General features: G+C 29.7%; 2 protein-coding genes and 2 long non-coding RNA genes across 6 annotated transcripts; 2 read left to right on the forward strand and 2 right to left on the reverse strand.

Moving 5' to 3' along the window:
- The first annotated feature begins 159 nt into the window (after window positions 1–159).
- Window positions 160–834, forward strand: LOC146909874 (uncharacterized). Its single transcript, XR_015017565.1, has 2 exons — window positions 160–304; window positions 419–834. It is a non-coding gene; the product is annotated as an uncharacterized LOC146909874 (long non-coding RNA).
- A 2,337-nt stretch (window positions 835–3,171) lies between these two features.
- Window positions 3,172–5,225, reverse strand: LOC146909875 (uncharacterized). 2 transcript variants are annotated; one of them, XR_015017564.1, is made up of 4 exons: window positions 5,101–5,225; window positions 4,373–4,423; window positions 3,741–3,901; window positions 3,172–3,651 (listed from the first exon to the last, which is right to left on the reverse strand). It is a non-coding gene; the product is annotated as an uncharacterized LOC146909875 (long non-coding RNA). The 2 variants fall into 2 exon arrangements; XR_015017563.1 differs by having other exon boundaries at window positions 3,172–3,901.
- A 7,829-nt stretch (window positions 5,226–13,054) lies between these two features.
- LOC146909876 (transcription factor bHLH130-like) lies at window positions 13,055–15,607 on the forward strand. Of its 2 annotated transcripts, XM_085724932.1 has the most exons (6): window positions 13,055–13,465; window positions 14,207–14,466; window positions 14,558–14,794; window positions 14,891–14,959; window positions 15,256–15,332; window positions 15,514–15,607. In XM_085724932.1, the coding sequence occupies exons 1-5, from the start codon at window positions 13,135–13,137 to the stop codon at window positions 15,301–15,303; spliced, it is 945 nt and encodes a 314-aa protein (XP_085581058.1). In that variant the 5' UTR covers window positions 13,055–13,134; the 3' UTR covers window positions 15,304–15,332; window positions 15,514–15,607. The 2 variants fall into 2 exon arrangements, with proteins under 2 accessions (XP_085581058.1, XP_085581057.1); XM_085724931.1 differs by having other exon boundaries at window positions 15,256–15,607.
- A 2,904-nt stretch (window positions 15,608–18,511) lies between these two features.
- Window positions 18,512–19,141, reverse strand: LOC146909877 (uncharacterized). Its single transcript, XM_085729383.1, has one exon. The coding sequence runs from the start codon at window positions 19,139–19,141 to the stop codon at window positions 18,512–18,514; it is 630 nt and encodes a 209-aa protein (XP_085585509.1).
- Window positions 19,142–19,243: the final 102 nt, after the last annotated feature.

Genomic DNA, 19,243 nt, shown 5'->3' on the forward strand with positions numbered 1-19,243 from the left:
TCCTCTGTTCGACTATGATTAAAGGTAACACCTTTCCTGTTGTTTATCAAGATTCTGTGTTCGTTTTGACCCTGTTTTTGTCCGTTTTTTGGTTTTTTCGTTTTAAGTTTGGATCATCTTGTTTATTTTGTTTATGTGATCGTTGATGCTTGCATTGTTCTTTGTTTGTGTTTGTTTTGCGTTTTTGAGACAGTTAGTTTGATTATTCGTTTTTAGGGTTGCAAATGCTTCATACTTTGTGCCACTAAATGTTGTGCCTGGAAATGCAGAAACTGCAGGAAATGTTGTTGCAAATGCTGGACAGGTATGACTCTTAATTTTTAAGGATCGTTTTGGCAACTAGTATATTAACTGAAGGACTGGTATGATTGATTATGTTATGATTTAGGGACTAATTTGATTGATTTTGCAATTTCAGAGTGTTGCACCAAGGAGGTATGGCCTTAGAGGACCGGTTCCTTCAGCTGATAGGCCTAAGCAAACACCAATGAGGGGTCCTGCACCAGCTCATCAACCTCATGCTGGCATGATTAGGGTTCCATATCCAACCTATGGTCCACCCGGTTCGACTCAACCTACTAAATTCATGGAGTTTATACCAACTCCCGGATTTCCAAAGAAATGATGCTTCCTGGAGTTTAATAGATGTTTTGGATTTGTAATATTTAGGCTTATTTGAATTATGCCCCATAGTTGGGTTTCTTTTTGCTTAACTTGCCGTTTAAGACCTATGACTTGTTAATGCCCCAAAATTGGGTTGCTTTTGCCTATGTAATTTATGAGATTTATGACTTATGACCTATGACTTTTGCCTATATAATATTTCAGTTTCAATTTGTGTGTTCTGTAATTTCAAGGATCTATTTGATATATGATTAAAAAATTCAGGGACTTATTTGATGGTTTTTAATATTTCGTAGGGATGTATTTGAAGGTTACATTTCTGAATCATCTTCAACCTCGTTTCATCACCATTAAACTTGGAGCTTGAAGATGAAGCTCGACTTTAATAACAGTTTTTTTCCCATATTCCCACCCCCCATCTTTTAAGATTCAATTTAAATAGTTTTCCTTCAAGAAATTTTGTGGATTTTGGCTTTCAAATTCAATACGAAAAAATTAGGGTTTCAAATTTTTTAAATTGGGGAAGAACTGGAACTGGACCACTTATTATTGGAGGAAATTTAGGTGATATTAGAATGTAGATTGCAGATTGTTTAATTAGGGTTCCAATTTTATACAATTGGGGAAGACATATACGTTGGGGAAGAAAAGAGCTGTTTGGGAAGAAACCAAAAAAATTTCTGCAAATCAATCAATTTAGTCCTTCAAAATGTTTGTTATTTTCGGCCAAATTAGTCCCTGCCTACGTGGCGTATGACATGTGAGAGGTTAACGGCCACGTCAGCCCCGTTAACCCTCTGTTTGAACAGAAGGACTAAATTGATTGACAATTAACAAATTCAGGGATTAAATTGATATTTCGCATAATTGAGGGACTAAGTTGGCCGACGCGTGAAAATTCAGGGACGAAGTTGATGATTCACTCTAATTTAATGTGTTAACAATACATCCTAATGTTAAAAGTCCCAACACTCTATTCCAAATAACCCACCCATATGCATTGATCATCACAATGGTATATCTTAATTTTTTGTATGACTATAGTTATTTTAGTTTATGAGGAATGATATTTTTACACACAATTGTATCAAAATTCCTCAATAATTTAAAGGGAAATGATATATGTGGTTTAAGCATGTTGTTAATTACATGTAATGGATGATTAATGAAAGTAACGTGTGTAAGAACCAAATTGGTTTGAATATCTCGTATTTTAGGTTTTTATGATAACATAACAAGCAATGCAAAGGAACATCATCACCACTTGATGTTCTATTTGTTAAGAAATAAAGTGTCTACTAACTAACTTGTGTTTAAGTGTGTATAGGGTATGTAAAGCATGTTGCTCATCAGAGCATGAACACAAATCAAATTATTTTCAAACTCAAGACAAGTTGATCAAGCAAAACAAGTGTATCCTCAGGTCAACACATAGCTACAAGAAGCTAAAAACATCATTTTTGCCTAAGTGTAACTCATCATGAGCACCGAAAAAAATTAGCTAAATTGTCTGAACAAGACAATCCTTTGAATAGCATGAACACAACAACGCCAAAATCAATCATCTCTAGATTTTACTATGGATCAAAGTTCAGAGCACACAATTCTCATCATCTAAAAGATCTCCTGAAAGACAATTTGAGATAAAAAAAATATATTGTCATCGTTTTTAAAATTTCATAAATATTTTCATCGCTTAATCATAGATTTATTTTTGCTAATGTATCATGTTGAAAAATGAACTCACAAAGTCACTAGATAAAGTTTGTCAAAAAGTCACTAGATATTGAAACAACAATTTTTCTGTTTTGTAAATATGATTATTTTAGGATTTTTTTTTTCCATTTCTTGTTTTATTCTTTAAAATAATACTTTAATGTTATTGAAAGTAAAATAAAGATGTAGACCCTAGATGTAATCCATATGTTCATTACCATAAACACCCAAGGACTTGCCGCCTTATTATTCAACTTGAAACATCATAAAAATAAGCCTCGAATTCAATGGTGGGAATTAAAAAAAGGGTTAAATATGTTTTTAATCCCTATAAATATGTCAACTTTTCGTTTTAGTCCCTCTAAACTTTTCCTTCAACTTTTAGTCCCTATAAAATTTTCAATCTTCACTTTTGGTTCCTCTTTTAAAGTAAACTCATATGTAGAATTCATATTATTTAATAAAATTTTCCAGAAAAATTCAAAATATTATAAGAATCACTCCTAAAAAAATTCAGAATTTTTTAACAAAACATGAATTTAATATGAACTAGTGTAGTGACCCGGCGTTGCCCGGGATAGTCATAGAAAATATTAGTGTAGTGACCCGGCGTTGCCCGGGATAGTCATAGAAAATATTAAATAAGGTTATGTTCATGGACACATACATGAAAAAAATTGAAATGATTTAAATTTAAAAATAAAAATTATTAACGAACATAAAATAAGCTATCTAATCTTGGAATACAAAAGTAGTAATTAATAAGTGTAGTATGCAAAAATAAAATATAATAATGTAATAATTGAAAGGAATAGTACTTTGTCGATAAAATTAAATCCCAACTAATGTATAAAAGACAAATGCTACATATCTTTCTATATTAAGTTTTCAAATACTTCTTTGTATACAACATTAATTGTTGTATTCGGAAGAAGATCAACACTATTTTCAATAAGTATCTTAGCTCTTGCTTACTTTTAACCCTTGAAAGAGCAATATACAGTTGACCATGACTAAAGACTGGTCTTGAAAGATACAACCCAACAACTGAAAGTGTTTGTCCTTGAGATTTGTTAATGGTCATACAAAAACAAATGGATACTGGAAATTTTCTTCTTTTAAACTTGAATGGTAGATTAAGGTTGTCTGTAATCATGCTCATTCTAGGAATGAGAACAATGTCTCCGATATTTGTCCCAGTCAGAATTGTGCACTCAAAGACGTTGTTTCCCAATTTTCGTACCTTCAATCTTGTTCCATTACACAATCCATTGGCTTGGTCAATATTTCTCATCAACATTATTGGGACTCCTACTTTCAGTCAACAAAAATTGTGAATAATAAAACAATAATAAAACAAAACAAATAAAAGTTAATAAGGAAAAAGAACCGATGCATACTTTTTCATCCATGAAAACCATATCGATTAAATCAACCTGGTCTATATATTTAAAGTTTGGCATTCTCCACATTCTAATGATCCTAATCTTGAATCTCCATACTCTGTACTTATTATTGATTGTTATGCTATCAATGAGGTCAAATTTGGCAGCCATAATTTCTGAAAAAGAAAATTAGAAACCAAATTGATGAAACTTATTGGTTAAATAGGAATCAAATTTGAATGAAGGTATTGCAAGTGTGCGTAAACATGATTAAAATTTTTAAAATGCTGTTTAAAAATTCGTCTACAAAAATCAAAAAATAAAAATAACAAAAAGATGAAAATATGTTATATTAAAAAGCAGGATTAAAAAGTGGTTGATATATGTGTATAATAATTATTTAGAAATAAAGACCTGAAATAATAGTATAGTTGATTAATAATATTAAAACGCTACTCGTGAAATAATAATATTTTAGGACCTGAAATATTATTAATAAAATCAAAACGCTACTGATTAATAATATTGAAACAAAAAGGACCTGAAAAAATAGTATATGTGATAATAGTATAGGTGATTAATAATATTAAAACGCTACTGTTGAATCGAAAAGAGAAAAAAAATAGTATAGGTGTTAGTTCAAGCACCTGAAACTCGTAGGTGTTTGTAATGGATGCCAACAACAATAGTTCAAGGACCTGAAGAAAAAAAAACAATCAGTAAACTCACTCGTAGGTGTTAGTTCCCTCTTATATTATATATAAAAATAAAAATCTAAGCATAAGTAAAAAAACAATAGTATAGGTGTTTGTCAAACTTGAAGAAAGAAAAAGCTTAGATCAAAAGAAGGTTTGAGTTTCAGTTTTTGCTCAAAATATGTGATTACGTGATTAAAAAATTCTCCTTTATTTATAGTTAAAAAAAAAATTGAAGCCTTTTTTTCCTCAATGAAAAAAACTAATTGAATAATATGGTGCTAAAAGATTAGATAGTAACTAATTGAAACTTCTTTTCCTAAAAAAAAAGTAATATTTAATAGATAGTATTGAAAGTATTTTTATTTTTTGAAGGAGGATAGCATTGAAAGTATCATATATAGTTTGTTGAGACAGTTTGACTACATAAAATATTAGGAATTAAATATAAAATTAAATAAAAATATTTCAAGTCCTGAAATATTATTATTAAAATCAAAACGCTACTGATTAATAATATTAAAACGAAAAGGACTTGAAAAAAATAGTATAGGTGATAACAGTATAGGTGATTAATAATATAAAAACGCTACTGTTGAAACGAAAAGAAAAAAAAAATAGTATAGGTGTTAGTTCAAGGACTTGAAACAGAAACAATAGTATAGGTGTTAGTTAAGGACCTGAAACTCGTAGGTGTTTGTAATGGATGCCAGCAACAATAGTTCAAGGACCTGAAAGGAAAAAAAAAACAATCGGTAAACTCACACGTAGGTGTTAGTTCCCTCTCATAATATAAAAATAAAAATCTAAGCATAAGCATAAGTAAAAGAAACAATAGTATAGGTGTTTGTCAAACCAAAAGAAAGAAAAAACTTAGATCAAAAGAAGGTTTGAGTTTTAGTTTCTGCTCAAAATATGTGTTTACGTGATTAAAAAATTCTCCTTTATTTATAGTTAAAAAAAAACAATTTGAAGCCTTTTTTTCCTCAATGAAAAAAACTAATTGCAACTTCTTTTCCTAAAAAAAAGAAAGAAAAAAAATAAAGTAAGATTTAATGGATAGTATTGAAAGTATTATATATAGTTTGTTGAGATATTTTGGCTACACAAAATATTAGGAATTAAATATAAAATTAAATAAAATATGTAGTGGATAAGATCAAAAATTTGCTGAGATTTTTATGTCAAATAAGATGTTAAATAAAATATAGAAAAAATATAAAAATATTGAGAATAAACGTGGAAGCGACATGTGGCATAAAAAACCTTACTTTATATATATACTATTGATACTATTGATTGATTGATGTGTAGTTTGTTGAGATATTTATGTTAAATAAAATAGAAAAAATAATAAAAATATTGAGAATGAATGTGGAAGTGACATGTGGCATAAAAAACCTTACTTTATATATATACTACTAGTTTAGAGACCCGGCGTTGCCCGGGTTAGATATTAAATAAGTTTTATAAGTTTATGTGCACAAATACATGTGTCAGTATATTAGATTGAATTTATTTTAATTTAAAATTGTAATAATATCATCAAAATAAATATAAATGATGAGATGAATGTTCAATGCAAGAATAAAAATTGTAACAAAATCAATAATGAATTAGTCCAAGTGGTAAGAATTTTGGGTCCCTTTAAACATGTGGTCATGAGTTTGTTTCGTGGCCCATGCGTATGAGAGAGAAAAATCGATTGAAAGGGAAGAAAGTGGTTGAAATATACTCCCTCCGTTCCTTTTTAAGTGTCTTTTTAGGATAAATTTTTTGTTCCTATTTAACTGTCTTTTTAGTGTTTTAAAGGTACGATTTATCAATTATACCCTTTGTCAATTACTTCTATCTTTTTCAATAAAACTAATTAATGTTATCTATTTGGAAAACTAAAGTTTTTTTTTATTTAAACAAAGTTTGTTTGTTTGTTTTTTTTAAACAAAGTTTGATTCTTGTTATCTTAAAATTTAAACAATTTTTTTCAAACAATAGTTCGAAGAAGAGTTAAAATTCTATAAATAAGATTAGTAGCAATTGTTAAAAATTTCTAGTGTGACAGTAACATTGGATGAAGCCATAGTTCAAGCCTTAACTTTGATTAAAGGAGTTGGAAAAAAGTTAATTTTTTATTAACTTTTGATTAATGTGAAGTTGGAATAATTTTCATATTGACTTAAAATAATTAAAAAGATCTGCACAATATTTAGAAAATTGACGATTGTTTGTTATGATAGAGAGAGTGCGCAAAAAAATAGAAATTTGTTGGAGAAAAAGATAATAACTGACAATTGTTTGTTACGAAAGAAAGATAACATATTAAATTTATTGGAAAGATAAAGTGTGTGCAAAAAAATAAGAATTTATTGGTGGATGAAAATGAGGGTATAATAGGAAGAAAATGTGCAAAAATACACATCGCTATTTTTGTGTTAATTTTCTTAAAAGACACTTAAAAAAGAACGGAGGGAGTATGTATATATATATATATATATATATATATATATATATATATATATATATATCAAAGTATATGTATGAGAAATAATAAAATTGGTGTTTGTCAAACCTGAAGAAGGAAAAATGTTAGATAAAAAGAATGTTTGGGGTTTCTTCTTATGCTCAAAATATGTAAATATGTGATATTTTTTAATATGCTGCTAAAAGATAACGTAAAAACTAATCGAAGCTTTTTTTAATAAAAAAAACTAATCGAACCTTTTTTTTCCTCAAACATAAAAACTAATTGAATGATATAGTGCTAAAAGATTAGTAATAACTAATTGAAGCTTCTTTTCCTAAAAACAAATAAACAAATTGGAGTCTTTTAATCATAAAATTAAATTGTATATGTAAACTTTGTTGAAAGTATTATGTGTAGTTTGTTGAGATATTTTTGCTACATAAAATATTAGAAATTCAATAAAAATTTAAAGAAAATATTGAGTAGATAAGATCAAAATGTTGTTGAGATATTTATGTTAAATAAAATATGGTTAATTAAGTTTTTAGTCCCTATAAATATTCACAATTTTGTTTTTAGTCCCTGTAAAATAAAATCACACTTTTTAGTCCTGTGACATTTTCCTTAAGCATTTTAGGGACCAAAAATGTTGATGGAAATTTTTTATAGGGACTAAAAATGCTAATAGAAAATTTTTATAGCGACTAAAAATGCTGATGGAAAATTTTATAAGGACTAAAAAGTGTGATATTCTAAATATTTACAGGGATCATTTACTTAATTAACCCAATAAAATATTGATTTTTAAAATAGAAAAAAGGGTTAATTAAGTTTTTGGTCCCTATAAATATCTGCAGTTTTGTTTTTAGTCCATATAAAAATAAATCACACTTTTTAGTCCCTGCAAAATTTTCCATTAGTGTTTTTAGTCCGTGTTAAATTAAAATTTGTATAATTATGCTTAAAATTTTAAATTTTTTAATGATTTTTTACATACTTGTTTAAAACGTTCCGCCGCAATAAGTTAGCTCAAAATTTTATTTTTAGGTCAAAATTTTCGTTAGTTTTATCTTGAATATTTGGCGTTTTAAAAAAATTATATTTAATTCATTACATGTTAAAAAAATTCTAATTTTTTATAAAAAAAAGATTATTATAATGTTCTTAACAATATAATATTGGTTTTTAAAAATAGAAAAAATAATAAAAATATTGAGAATGAATGTGGAAGTAACACGTGGCATAAAAAACCTTACTTTATATATATACTATTGATTTATAGTTAAAAAAAAACCGAAGCCTTTTTTTCCTCAATGAAAAAAACTAATTGAATAATATGATGCTAAAAGAGATAGTAACTAATTGAAACTTCTTTTCCTAAAAAAAAGAAATATTTAATGGATAGTATTGAAAGTATTATATATAGTTTGTTGAGACATTTTGGCTACATAAAATATTAGAAATTAAATATAAAATTAACTAAAAATATATCAGGTCCTGAAATATTATTATTAAAATCAAAACGCTACTGATTAATAATATTAAAACGAAAAGGACCTGAAAAAATAGTATAGGTGATAATAATATAGGTGATTAATAATATTAAAACACTACTGTTGAAACGAAAAGGGAAAAAAAAATAGTATAGGAGTTAGTTCAAGGACTTGAAACAGAAACAATAATATAGGTGTTAGTTCAAGGACCTGAAACTCGTAGGTGTTTGTAATGGATGCCAGCAACAATAGTTTAAGGACCTAAAAGAAAAAGAAAAAAAACAATCGGTAAACTCACTCGTAGGTGTTAGTTCCCTCTCATAGTATATATAAAAATAAAAATCCAAGCATAAGTAAAAGAAACAATAGTATAGATGTTTGTCAAACCTGAAGAAAGAAAAAACTTAGATCAAAAGAAGGTTTGAGTTTCAGTTTCTGCTCAAAATATGTGTTTACGTGATTAAAAAATTCTCCTTTATTTATAGTTTAAAAAAATCAAATCGAAGCCTTTTTTTCCTCAATGAAAAAAACTAATTGAAACTTCTTTTCCTAAAAAAAAGAAAGAAAAAATAAAGGAAGATTTAATGGATAGTATTGAAAGTATTATATATAGTTTGTTGAGATATTTTGGCTACACAAAATATTAGGAATTAAATATAAAATTAAATAAAATATTTAGTGGATAAAATCAAAAGTTTGCTGAGATTTTTATGTCAAATAAGATATAGAAAAAAATATAAAAATATCGAGAATAAACGTGGAAGCGACACGTGGCATAAAAAATCCTTACTTTATATATATACTAGTTTAGAGACCCGGCGTTGCCCGGGTTAGATATTAAATAAGTTTTATAAGTTTGTGTGCACGAATACACGTGTCAGTATATTAGATTGAATTTATTTAAATTTACAATTATAATAATATCATAAAAATAAATATAAATATTTCAAAAAAAATTAAAAATAAATATAAATGATGAGATGAATGTCCAATGCAAGAATAAAAAGTGTAGCAAAATCAATAATGAATTAGTCCAAGTGGTAATAGTTTTGGGTCCCTTTAAACATGGACTATTACTTTCCCACCCTATTGCCTTCTCCCGCGCCCTGTAAAATTTCCAAAAATGCCCTTGTGCATTCCAGTTTTTGAAATTCGGATTCATGTTTACTATTTTGGATTTTATAATCTGGACAATTCTTATGTATAATCAGCCATCAGACTCTCTCACATTTCAACAGTTTTGAGTTTTGCTTTTAAAAACAACAAAAAAAACTAAGTAAAAAAATGCTAAAAACCTGTCAAATAAAATCATGAAAATATAAAAATAGTACCAAAAAATTCTAAAAATCAAATGAAACTAATGCAAATTTTTTCAGATTTTTCTGAGAATATGAAAAATTAATAAAAACGAAAAATAGGTCTAAACGATGGAATTTTGGATTTTGAGGGGCGGAGTCCCGTAAGAAGTCCCTTCTTAGGGAGTCATGGTCCTTGAATTTTTTCTGATTTTCGTGGGAAGTTTCGGAGCAATCCGATCAAGTAGCCCGAAAACCCGATTTTTGACTAAGAACAGGTAACAATGACCCAAAAACAGAAGGATGAGAGTTAGGAAGATTAATATTGTACCTAAAATGACTATCCATGTTACAAACATGTTTAGAATTTGTGCTGATACAGTTCGGATTATATATATTGAGAATGAATGTGGAAGTGACACGTGGCATAAAAAATCGTACTTTATATATATACTATTGATTGATTGATTGATTGATTGATGTGTAGTTTGTTGAGATAAAAAATACTGAGTGCATAAGATCAAAAGTTTGTTGAGATATTTATGTTAAATAAAATATTGGTTTTTAAAAATAGAAAAAATAATAAAAATATTGAGAATGAATGTGGAAGTGACACGTGGCATAAAAAACCTTACTTTATATATATACTATTGATTGATTGATTGATGTGTAGTTTGTTGAGATAAAAAATACTGAGTGCATAAGATCAAAAGTTTGTTGAGATATTTATGTTAAATAAAATATTGGTTTTTAAAAATTGAAAAAATAATAAAAATATTGAGAATGAATGTGGAAGTGACACGTGGCATAAAAAACCTTACTTTATATATATACTATTGATTGATTGATTGATTGATTGATGTGTAGTTTGTTGAGATATTTATGTTAAATAAAATAGAAAAAATAATAAAAATATTGAGAATGAATGTGGAAGCGACATGTGGCATAAAAAACCTTACTTTATATATATACTATTGATTTTTATATTTTTTACGGTTAAAAATTTATATTTAATTTGTGTTTTGTTAAAAAATTCTAATTTTTTTTAGGAACTTTTTTTAGAATATTTTACACATTTCTGCACAATTTCATTAAAAAATACAAAAATTAAATTAAAAATAGGGACCAAAAGTAGTGATTGAAAATTTTATAGGGACTAAAAGTCGAAGGAAAATTTTAGAGGGATTAAAACGAAAAGTTGACATATTTATAGGGACTAAAAATATATTTAACCCTTAAAAAAAATAAAGATTAAATTAAAATTTTAAAATTTAAAGGATTTTTTGGGTTAAAATAAGGGAACTAAGGCCAAAAAGAAGAACTAAAAATACTTGAATCTGATTATTGAGCGGGTCCCACACACTATTAAATATTTTAAAATTTTGATCAAACTTTTTTATGTCTTTTTCCTTTTAAATGGAAGAAATTGAGATAATCTTAAATGGAGAAAATCCTAACCCTAATAAAGCATTAAAGCATGATACACAAGATCATGAAAAATAAAAAAATGTGGAATCAGCCTTCTAAGGAATGACCATGACCAGCTAAAGAGAAATACTTATTTTTTTGGTGGTGGTCGGGATTCGAACCCCGGACCTTGCATATTTTATGCATTGTCCATACCAGCTGAGCTAAGCTCACGAGGACAGAAATACTTATTTTAGTTTTATACGGTACATGTACTATTTTATTTTTTTAATTAATTGTTTATATCTCATAGTTAATTACATGAATATTTATGAATGATGTACTTTTATACCGGATTAAAATACGATCTCAATTGTTCTTGTGAGCTAAACTCAGTTGGTTGGACAATGCATAAAAATATACAAGGTCCGGGGTTCAAACCCCGACCACTACAAAAACAAAATATGAGTCAATTTTTATTTTTTGATAAAACGATCTAAAATTTTAATTATTCAAATAACACTACTCCTTTTTATTCAAGCTAAGTCAAAGAAAAAAATTACGCAACTTCCGTACACAACAAAATAACACAAGCATTAAGTTGTTAAAAAAATACACGAGAAATTTTGAAAGTTTCAAAAGCGTACCAACTTCCTACACATAATACATCAAGTTGTGGTCTTGTCAAAATAATAAAAAACCATCAAGTTGTATGATGAGTGTATGTTTTGCATTAATAAAATAATCCCTGAGATTCTTGACCAACAAAAAAAAAAAAATATTCCCTGATATTTGTACCAACCTTTTTACCTCAAATCATTTTTATAAAATACAAAAGATCAAATTATAAAGATTAAGAAAGATCATTTGACTGGTAAAAAATAAAATAAAATGAAAGAGCATTCGAGAAATCTTTTCTTCTAAAATTACTCAAATGTCATTGTAAAAAAACTCAAATACGATCATAATTATAATAATAAATGGTATTTTAGTAAATATAAGTACTTTACTACTTTTCCTTTTTTAACGTGTGAAGTAAAAAAAAACTTTGTTTATATAAATATAAGAAAAAGGGTGATGTGAAAGTTGCAGCCCATCAGCTCTAAGAATGTTAGGGTGCGTTTGTTTCACGTTATATGTTGTAGATTCCTGAGAATAAAACGATAGGAATACATATGTCTATGTTTGTTACAAGTTTACTAAATTTTATTTTTGGGTATAAAACGTTCCTGTGAATAGAAAAAATTTCCAAAGAAAAGGGTGGGAATAAAGTTCTCATAGAGATGAGAATAAATTCATGAGTAATTTTCTATTATAATTCCTATTTTTATGGTTATAGTGTGAAACAAACATCTTTTTTCTAAATACCTTGGAATAAAATTCTCATCTTTATGTTCCAAGGAATATTATTGAATGAATTTAATTTTCTATTATAATTCTTATTTTTATGGTTTCCAGGAATATTATAGTGTGAAACAAACATCTTTTTTCTAAATACCTTGGAATAAAATTCTCATCTTTATGTTCCAAGGAATATTATTGAATGAATTTGGTAAACTTGAAACAAACACACCCTAAGGATTCTTTCAAAAAAAAAACACACCCTAAGGATTAAGAATAAAAAAAAAATACCTCCTTCAAATAAAAAGACTAAAAAGAAATATTATTAAAAAAAATACTAGTAGCAAACTTGCAGTAAGACTATTTGTAATTTTATAATGACTATTTGTAATTCAAGTTGGCAAATTGACAATTAAATAATCCTATAGTTTCCTTGTTTGGAATCATGCAGTAAGAATAATCCAATTAGAGACAATAGATAGGGCCCTGCGACGCCGGTTTACGTCGCTAGAAAACATAATTTTGTTCATTTTTTAATCTTACACTTGCAAGTTGCAACAACAACGAATATTTATTTATTATTTTCCACAAAACTGATCCATTAATATTTTTCCACACCTAGCTACTTAGGAATAGGAAGAACTACTAAGCTGAATAACCAGTATTCGTTTTAATTTTTGAAGTTTAAGGTGACAAAAGAGTTATATAACATTTATGGATTTGAATTCTCATTATCAACAACTCCAACAAAACCAACCAAATTCAAGGTTGCTTCGTTTTCGTTCAAGTTTCAAACAAGCTGAAGGTTGTGCTACAAATTCTGGTGAAACTTCTTCATCTACCTTTAGAGAATTCATGGACCATAATCCTTTTAATCATAAAGGTGACAACAACAACAACGAGTCTTCATTATCTCAAAGACACATGAATTCTCAGCAGGGTTATAGAATGGATCAACACAAAGGTTTTTATACCAATCTTTTAAGACAGAGTGGTTCCCATGCTGGTCATTTCTCCAACAACAACATCATCTCCTTTGGAAATGGTATTGTAGTACTTTTTCTATTTCTGTTTTTTGTCTTGATTTTGACTTTTTTGTTCAATGATTTAATTTCTTCTAGACAACTTTTTAGGCTAGTTCGATGTTTCTTTTGGGGGCTGTCCCTACGCTTTCTTAAAATAGAATTTGAAATTGTAATTAATATTTTGTGCTCAAGAAATAGAGTGCAATTTTTTGTGAATATAGTGGTCAGCTAAGGTTTGGTCCAACACAAGATACAATTTTAGTCATCGTAGAGAGACATTTGCATTTAGTGTTAAATGACTTTTGGAAATTAAAACATAACTTTTTTTAGGACAGACATGTTGCTAAATCTAAAAAAAAAATGGGAGCTAAATCAATTTTTTTTTATCATTAAGAATAGAATTCGGAATTTTGAGTTTACAACACTCACACATACTATGCACCAACGAATAGCGTTAGACTTAGATAGATTGTATTTCCTTGTAGTTACATAAGTTATTTATGTGTGTAACAAAAAAAAAAGTTATTTATGTACAAGGGAGGCATTTATGTCTAATTATTATTTTTTTAACAATTTCTGTCTAATTTATGGTTGTTTATAATTTGCTGATTCAAATCATGAGATAGTAGGACTTAATTCCACAAATGCTAAACAAGCATAGGTGGATTCATTCTCTGAAGATTTATTATACCTAGCAATATGAATCACATTAGATTTTCACATTTTTAAACATTATTTATGCATATAAATGTAAATTGCAGGGTATGAATCTATGAAAGGTGTTGAAAACTATGATGGGGTGAATGACAGTGATGGTGAACTTACTCTATCTATGAACATATTGAACAATCAAATTGGCTTCTCACCAAGAAGTCCTTCTTCCTTGAGAATGTTATCACATAACTCTAAAACGAGGAGTGATGGCATTGGAACAACTAGCCGTGATGATCGAAGACAAGGAGGTAGCAATGAGGATGCTCAATATTATGGTCATAAATTCATTTATGATTCTAATGACCAGGTATATAACAGGTTAACTTTTTTTTTTTTATTAGGCCTAAATGCAATTTTGTCTCCTAATTTTGCTGATTCGCAATTTTGATGTTACTCAGAACGTAGGGGTACGAAATCAAGTTGATACACTATCACATCACTTGAGTTTGCCAAGAAAATCATCAGAAATGTTTATTGTGGAGAATTTGGTCCAGTTTCCAGATTCTGTTCCGAGCAGCATCAGAGCAAAGAGAGGCTTTGCAACACATCCTAGAAGCCTTGCCGAAAGGGTAAGAAGAACTCGGATAAGTGAACGAATGAGAAAATTGCAAGAGGTTGTTCCAAACATTGATAAGGTCAGAATCATCATCACACAGTTGTTGATTTTTTCCCCCTTTTAAGACAATTATGTTTTTGTGTTTAGAAAGTTAAACATTGTTTAATTTTGGCAGCAAACTTGCACATCAGAAATGTTAGACTTGGCTGTAGAGTACATTAAAGATCTTCAAAAACAATTAAAGGTACTTAATTAAATTTATAAGTTAGTTAATTTTATTCCCCTATTCATTTCCATGCAGTTAATCATGATTAGTTCATGCCTGCACTAATATATATTTTAAGGCTAATGTTAATTTGTGCCCTCAAGGCACATGTTAAGATACTCATTATAGAAATACACATATCAAAAGGCGTGCATTCAACTTCTTAAAAGTTGTTATATTGTGTTTTCCAATGCAAAATTGCTCTATTTAGGTTGCTTAACATGTGCCCTAAGGGCACAAGTTAACATGACTCATATTTTAATTACTTTATGCAGACTATGAGTGCAAAAAGAGCTAAGTGCAGATGCAGAAACAAGAAATGAATCAAGTTGTTTAAGTTTCTTTTGTACAGGTAATAAAGGAAGTAGCAAAATAAGAAGAAATAAAGCTGATATAAAATGCTATTACAGTAACACAGAAAGCCAGCTTATAGCTTTTAGCCTCAACAATGAGGTTTTTTCATTGGCTAATAATTTATTACTGAAATTCAAATGTACTCATTTTACACTATGTTCTGTTATTTTCCACTACAGATATTAAAGTTTTCACAGTGAACTTGGAGGAGGTATATTCCAATATTTGTTTTTGAGCTGTGCATTATAAATGAGAATGAATGTATTACTAGGAGGGCTGTGTATGGTATTCTTGGTGTTATTAGATTAATGGCTGTTGTAAGGACCTCTTAACCACATTTATTAGTACTAGACTAGATTAGTCTTCGAAAGTGCTTCTATTGAAATACATTAGACAAAAACTGTAACATCCCAGACGACTTTAAACATTGTCGACCGACACTACAAACCAACACGAGTCTTTTCAGCGTGTTTTGTCCTCACTCGCACGCTTACCGGGAAGTTCTTATGCAATAGGTCACCCATCCAAAGACTACTCCAAGTCAAGCACGCTTAACTGTGGAGTTCTTATGCAATGGGCTACCAAATAGAAGATGCATCTTGTTGATATAGGTAGTATCTAACAATTCTTATAAGCCTTCCTTCAACCATGTAGTCTCATACCTACACGGCCTCAGGATCCCTCTCATTCCGATGTGATTCGGTTCCTCTAGAAACTGTCGGGAGCCGCTCATTGTCGTGCCTTGTGCACCGGCGATCACTCCCCTGCTCTCGTCAGCCGTGGGTGTTACGTGCCCACCAGCTTCTGCCTGGTTCGTCCCCGAACCACACCGCAATGGGAGAGGTCTGCTCTGATACCTTTTCTAACATCCCAGACGACTTTAAACATTGTCGACTGACCCTACAAACCAACACGAGTCTTTCCAGCGTGTTTTGTCCTCACTCGCACGCTTACCGGAAAACTTCCCGTTAGGTCACCCATCCAAAGACTACTCTAAGTCAAGCACGCTTAACTGTGGAGTTCTTATCGAATGGGCTACAAAAAACAAAGATGCATCTTCTTTTCGGTAGCTCATTCCATAAGAACTCCACAGTTAAGCGTGCTTGACTTGGAGCAATTTTGGGATGGGTGACCTACCGGGAAGTTTTCCGATAAGCGTGCGAGTGAGGACAAAACACGCTGAAAAGACTCGTGTTGGTTTGTAGGGTCAGTCGGCAATGCTTAAAGCAGTCTGGGATGTTACAAAAATTAGGGTGTATTTTTTTTGAAAAAACAGCTAAACTAACCCATCGAAATTGACACGGGATGAATTGATCCAAAGACCTTGAATATGAGCACATTCCAGGGACTCAAACCAACACCATCAGATCAATCCAAGTAGATTGTGGTGTATTGTTTTTTAATCTTGATAGATTAAGATTACTATTTTTTTTTATTACCATAAATCTCAATTAAACTAAATTAAAAATGGACTGATCATTTTCAAAGTAGTTTAGTCTTAATTTAAAATTCATACATATTAACCCTACGTGTGCACAAGTGACAAATATGTAAAAATATAATACGTGCTTGAGGGTGGCATTTAGGGTGGGTAGGGGAAAGAGTTTCCCATCATGGGAAAATAAATTTTAACGGTTGGATCAAATGAAAAACACATTCTTATCGTATTCCCTCAACATTAAAATTTTTCCATTTGTTTTCAACCTCACAATTATCAATCAGACTTCTCTCACTTTCTCTCTCTACCTACTCCTCCTCTTTTCTCGGGCAGCACTTTGGTGTCATTAATGGCACCGTGCCATTAAATCTGGGTCATTAATGGCACCAAAATAGATGTGTTGTGTGGCCCAGATGCAATGACAATATGTTTGTATGGCCCCGTGCTTGAGTTGAGCTTAAAGTTTTTTGTTGAGAGGGGCATAAGCTTAAAGGTAATATAGATACCTTTAATTAGAAAGCTTTAAATTAATGTATTCAAAGCTTTCTTAAGACATCTATCTATTGATTAGATTTTTAATTCAAAGTATATTATTTTATGAAAAATATATTTAAATACTTTGTTTTTGTATTCCAACCATTCTTCTCTGTCAAAGGTAATCATATTTAAGACATTACTAGACACTAAATATGAAATCTTTCAATAAGAATTTAAACTTTTATTCATCATATATTATGAATTTAGATTATTCCACTAAATTGAATGACTCTCATATTTTTTTTTTAAATAAAGAGGGTTTAATTCCAAAGGAAGAACAAACTAAACAACTAGCTACCCTCCAAGCATCTGAATGAGATTTCCTGCATTCAACTTGTTTGCAGTCCCTACATTTACACTATCATGGTTCTTTTTGGTCCTTTTACTGCAAGGACTGCAACTTGAATTGCAGAGAATTTTGGTCCTAAAACATTAATTTTTTTCCCGAATAACCTACTAGTTAGAATTCTATTTTTTTAAGGTGGATAAATAAAGAGTTTAGAATTTGAACTCCAACCTCTATATATATTATACGATGTCTTTATCAACTGAGTTAAGTTTACGAGGATCGATCCATAACAAATAAAGAACTAATGTTGGCTAGACACAAATCATAAATCACCAAAGCAAACTCATGACTCATGAAGCACACCGATATTAGCAAGCGCATGAATTTTTTTCACGGTATACAACAAAGTAAACGTATTCCTTTCAAAAAAAAACAAAGTAAACGTCTTAAAAACTTCAATCTAATATTTTTTTACTAGAGATTATAAAATATTTGTGGAATTGTGGATAATGTTAAAACATTTAGTAGGATTTTGCCATTTTGATCTTAATAGACGAAGTCTAACAAGTCAACATTAAATATTAATATTGGTTGTTAAAAAATATTCATTAGTTTTTCTATAAGTATTTTAATGAATAAAAAATTACTTGGAATAACCCCCCTAAAAAAATTACTTGGAATAAGTCAAAAAATAAATTGAAGCCAATATAATTATTTTGACCTTTCAAAAAAAATATATATAATTATTTTGAGGGATACAAAATATCTTTAACTCTGACTCTGAATGTTCAATAAAAATAAGATAATTCCTTTACAGAAAGATAATTATTATTATTTTAGGAAAAGTCTAATGATGTTTTTTTTGGTACAGTCTAATGATGTATTTTTTTTTTTTTATTATAGGAAAAGTAGCTTACATCTTTTCATTAATAATCAATGTCGAAATACATAAAGGTGCTTCATTAAATACATGGGGGCTAGTTAGGGAAGAAGTCTCTCGAGTAAGGGTGTGAGCGACCTCGTTCGTCTGTCTCCGACTAAACTCCACCTTAGAGTTTTCAAAATAAGAGTTATGAATTCGTCTACACACATCCATGATTGCTCCGAATTCAGACACATCATTGCTACCTCTATTGAAATAATCTACAACTTTCTTCACATCCAACTCAAAATCCACATTTGTAAGTTGTAGTTCATGTATCCATTGGATAGCATAGAGAAGTCTCAATGCTTCTCCAACATCGGACGAACACACCGGATTAGACCACATCGTTTTCGCCCTTATGAAATTACGAACAGCATCGCGTATACATACGCCAAAACCAACATAGTTTAAAGCCTCCGAAAAAGCCGCGTCCACATTACACTTAAGCATACCTTGCTGCAGTTTCTTCCACCGGATCTGTGCTGTCACAACACCTTGCGCTGCCACTGTCTGCAAGTGGTTTGCTGAGTTCGCTGCAACGGAATTTCCAGTCACGCCACTATGATTCTTCCTGTTGTTCGCATCATTCCAGTCTGACAACCCTTGCTTAGCTCTCATACTGATAGCCTGAACCGACTCTGTAACATTTTGCTAAACTCGCAGGTTCCGACTTTTCCAAATGTTCCACAGTAACATTGCAACCTGCCCAGTTTTCTCATT

The sequence above is a fragment of the Medicago sativa genome, chromosome 7, assembly GCF_051527215.1.
Source record: "Medicago sativa cultivar Bolivia chromosome 7, Bolivia_mono, whole genome shotgun sequence".
NCBI classification, from domain to species: Eukaryota; Viridiplantae; Streptophyta; class Magnoliopsida; order Fabales; family Fabaceae; genus Medicago; species Medicago sativa.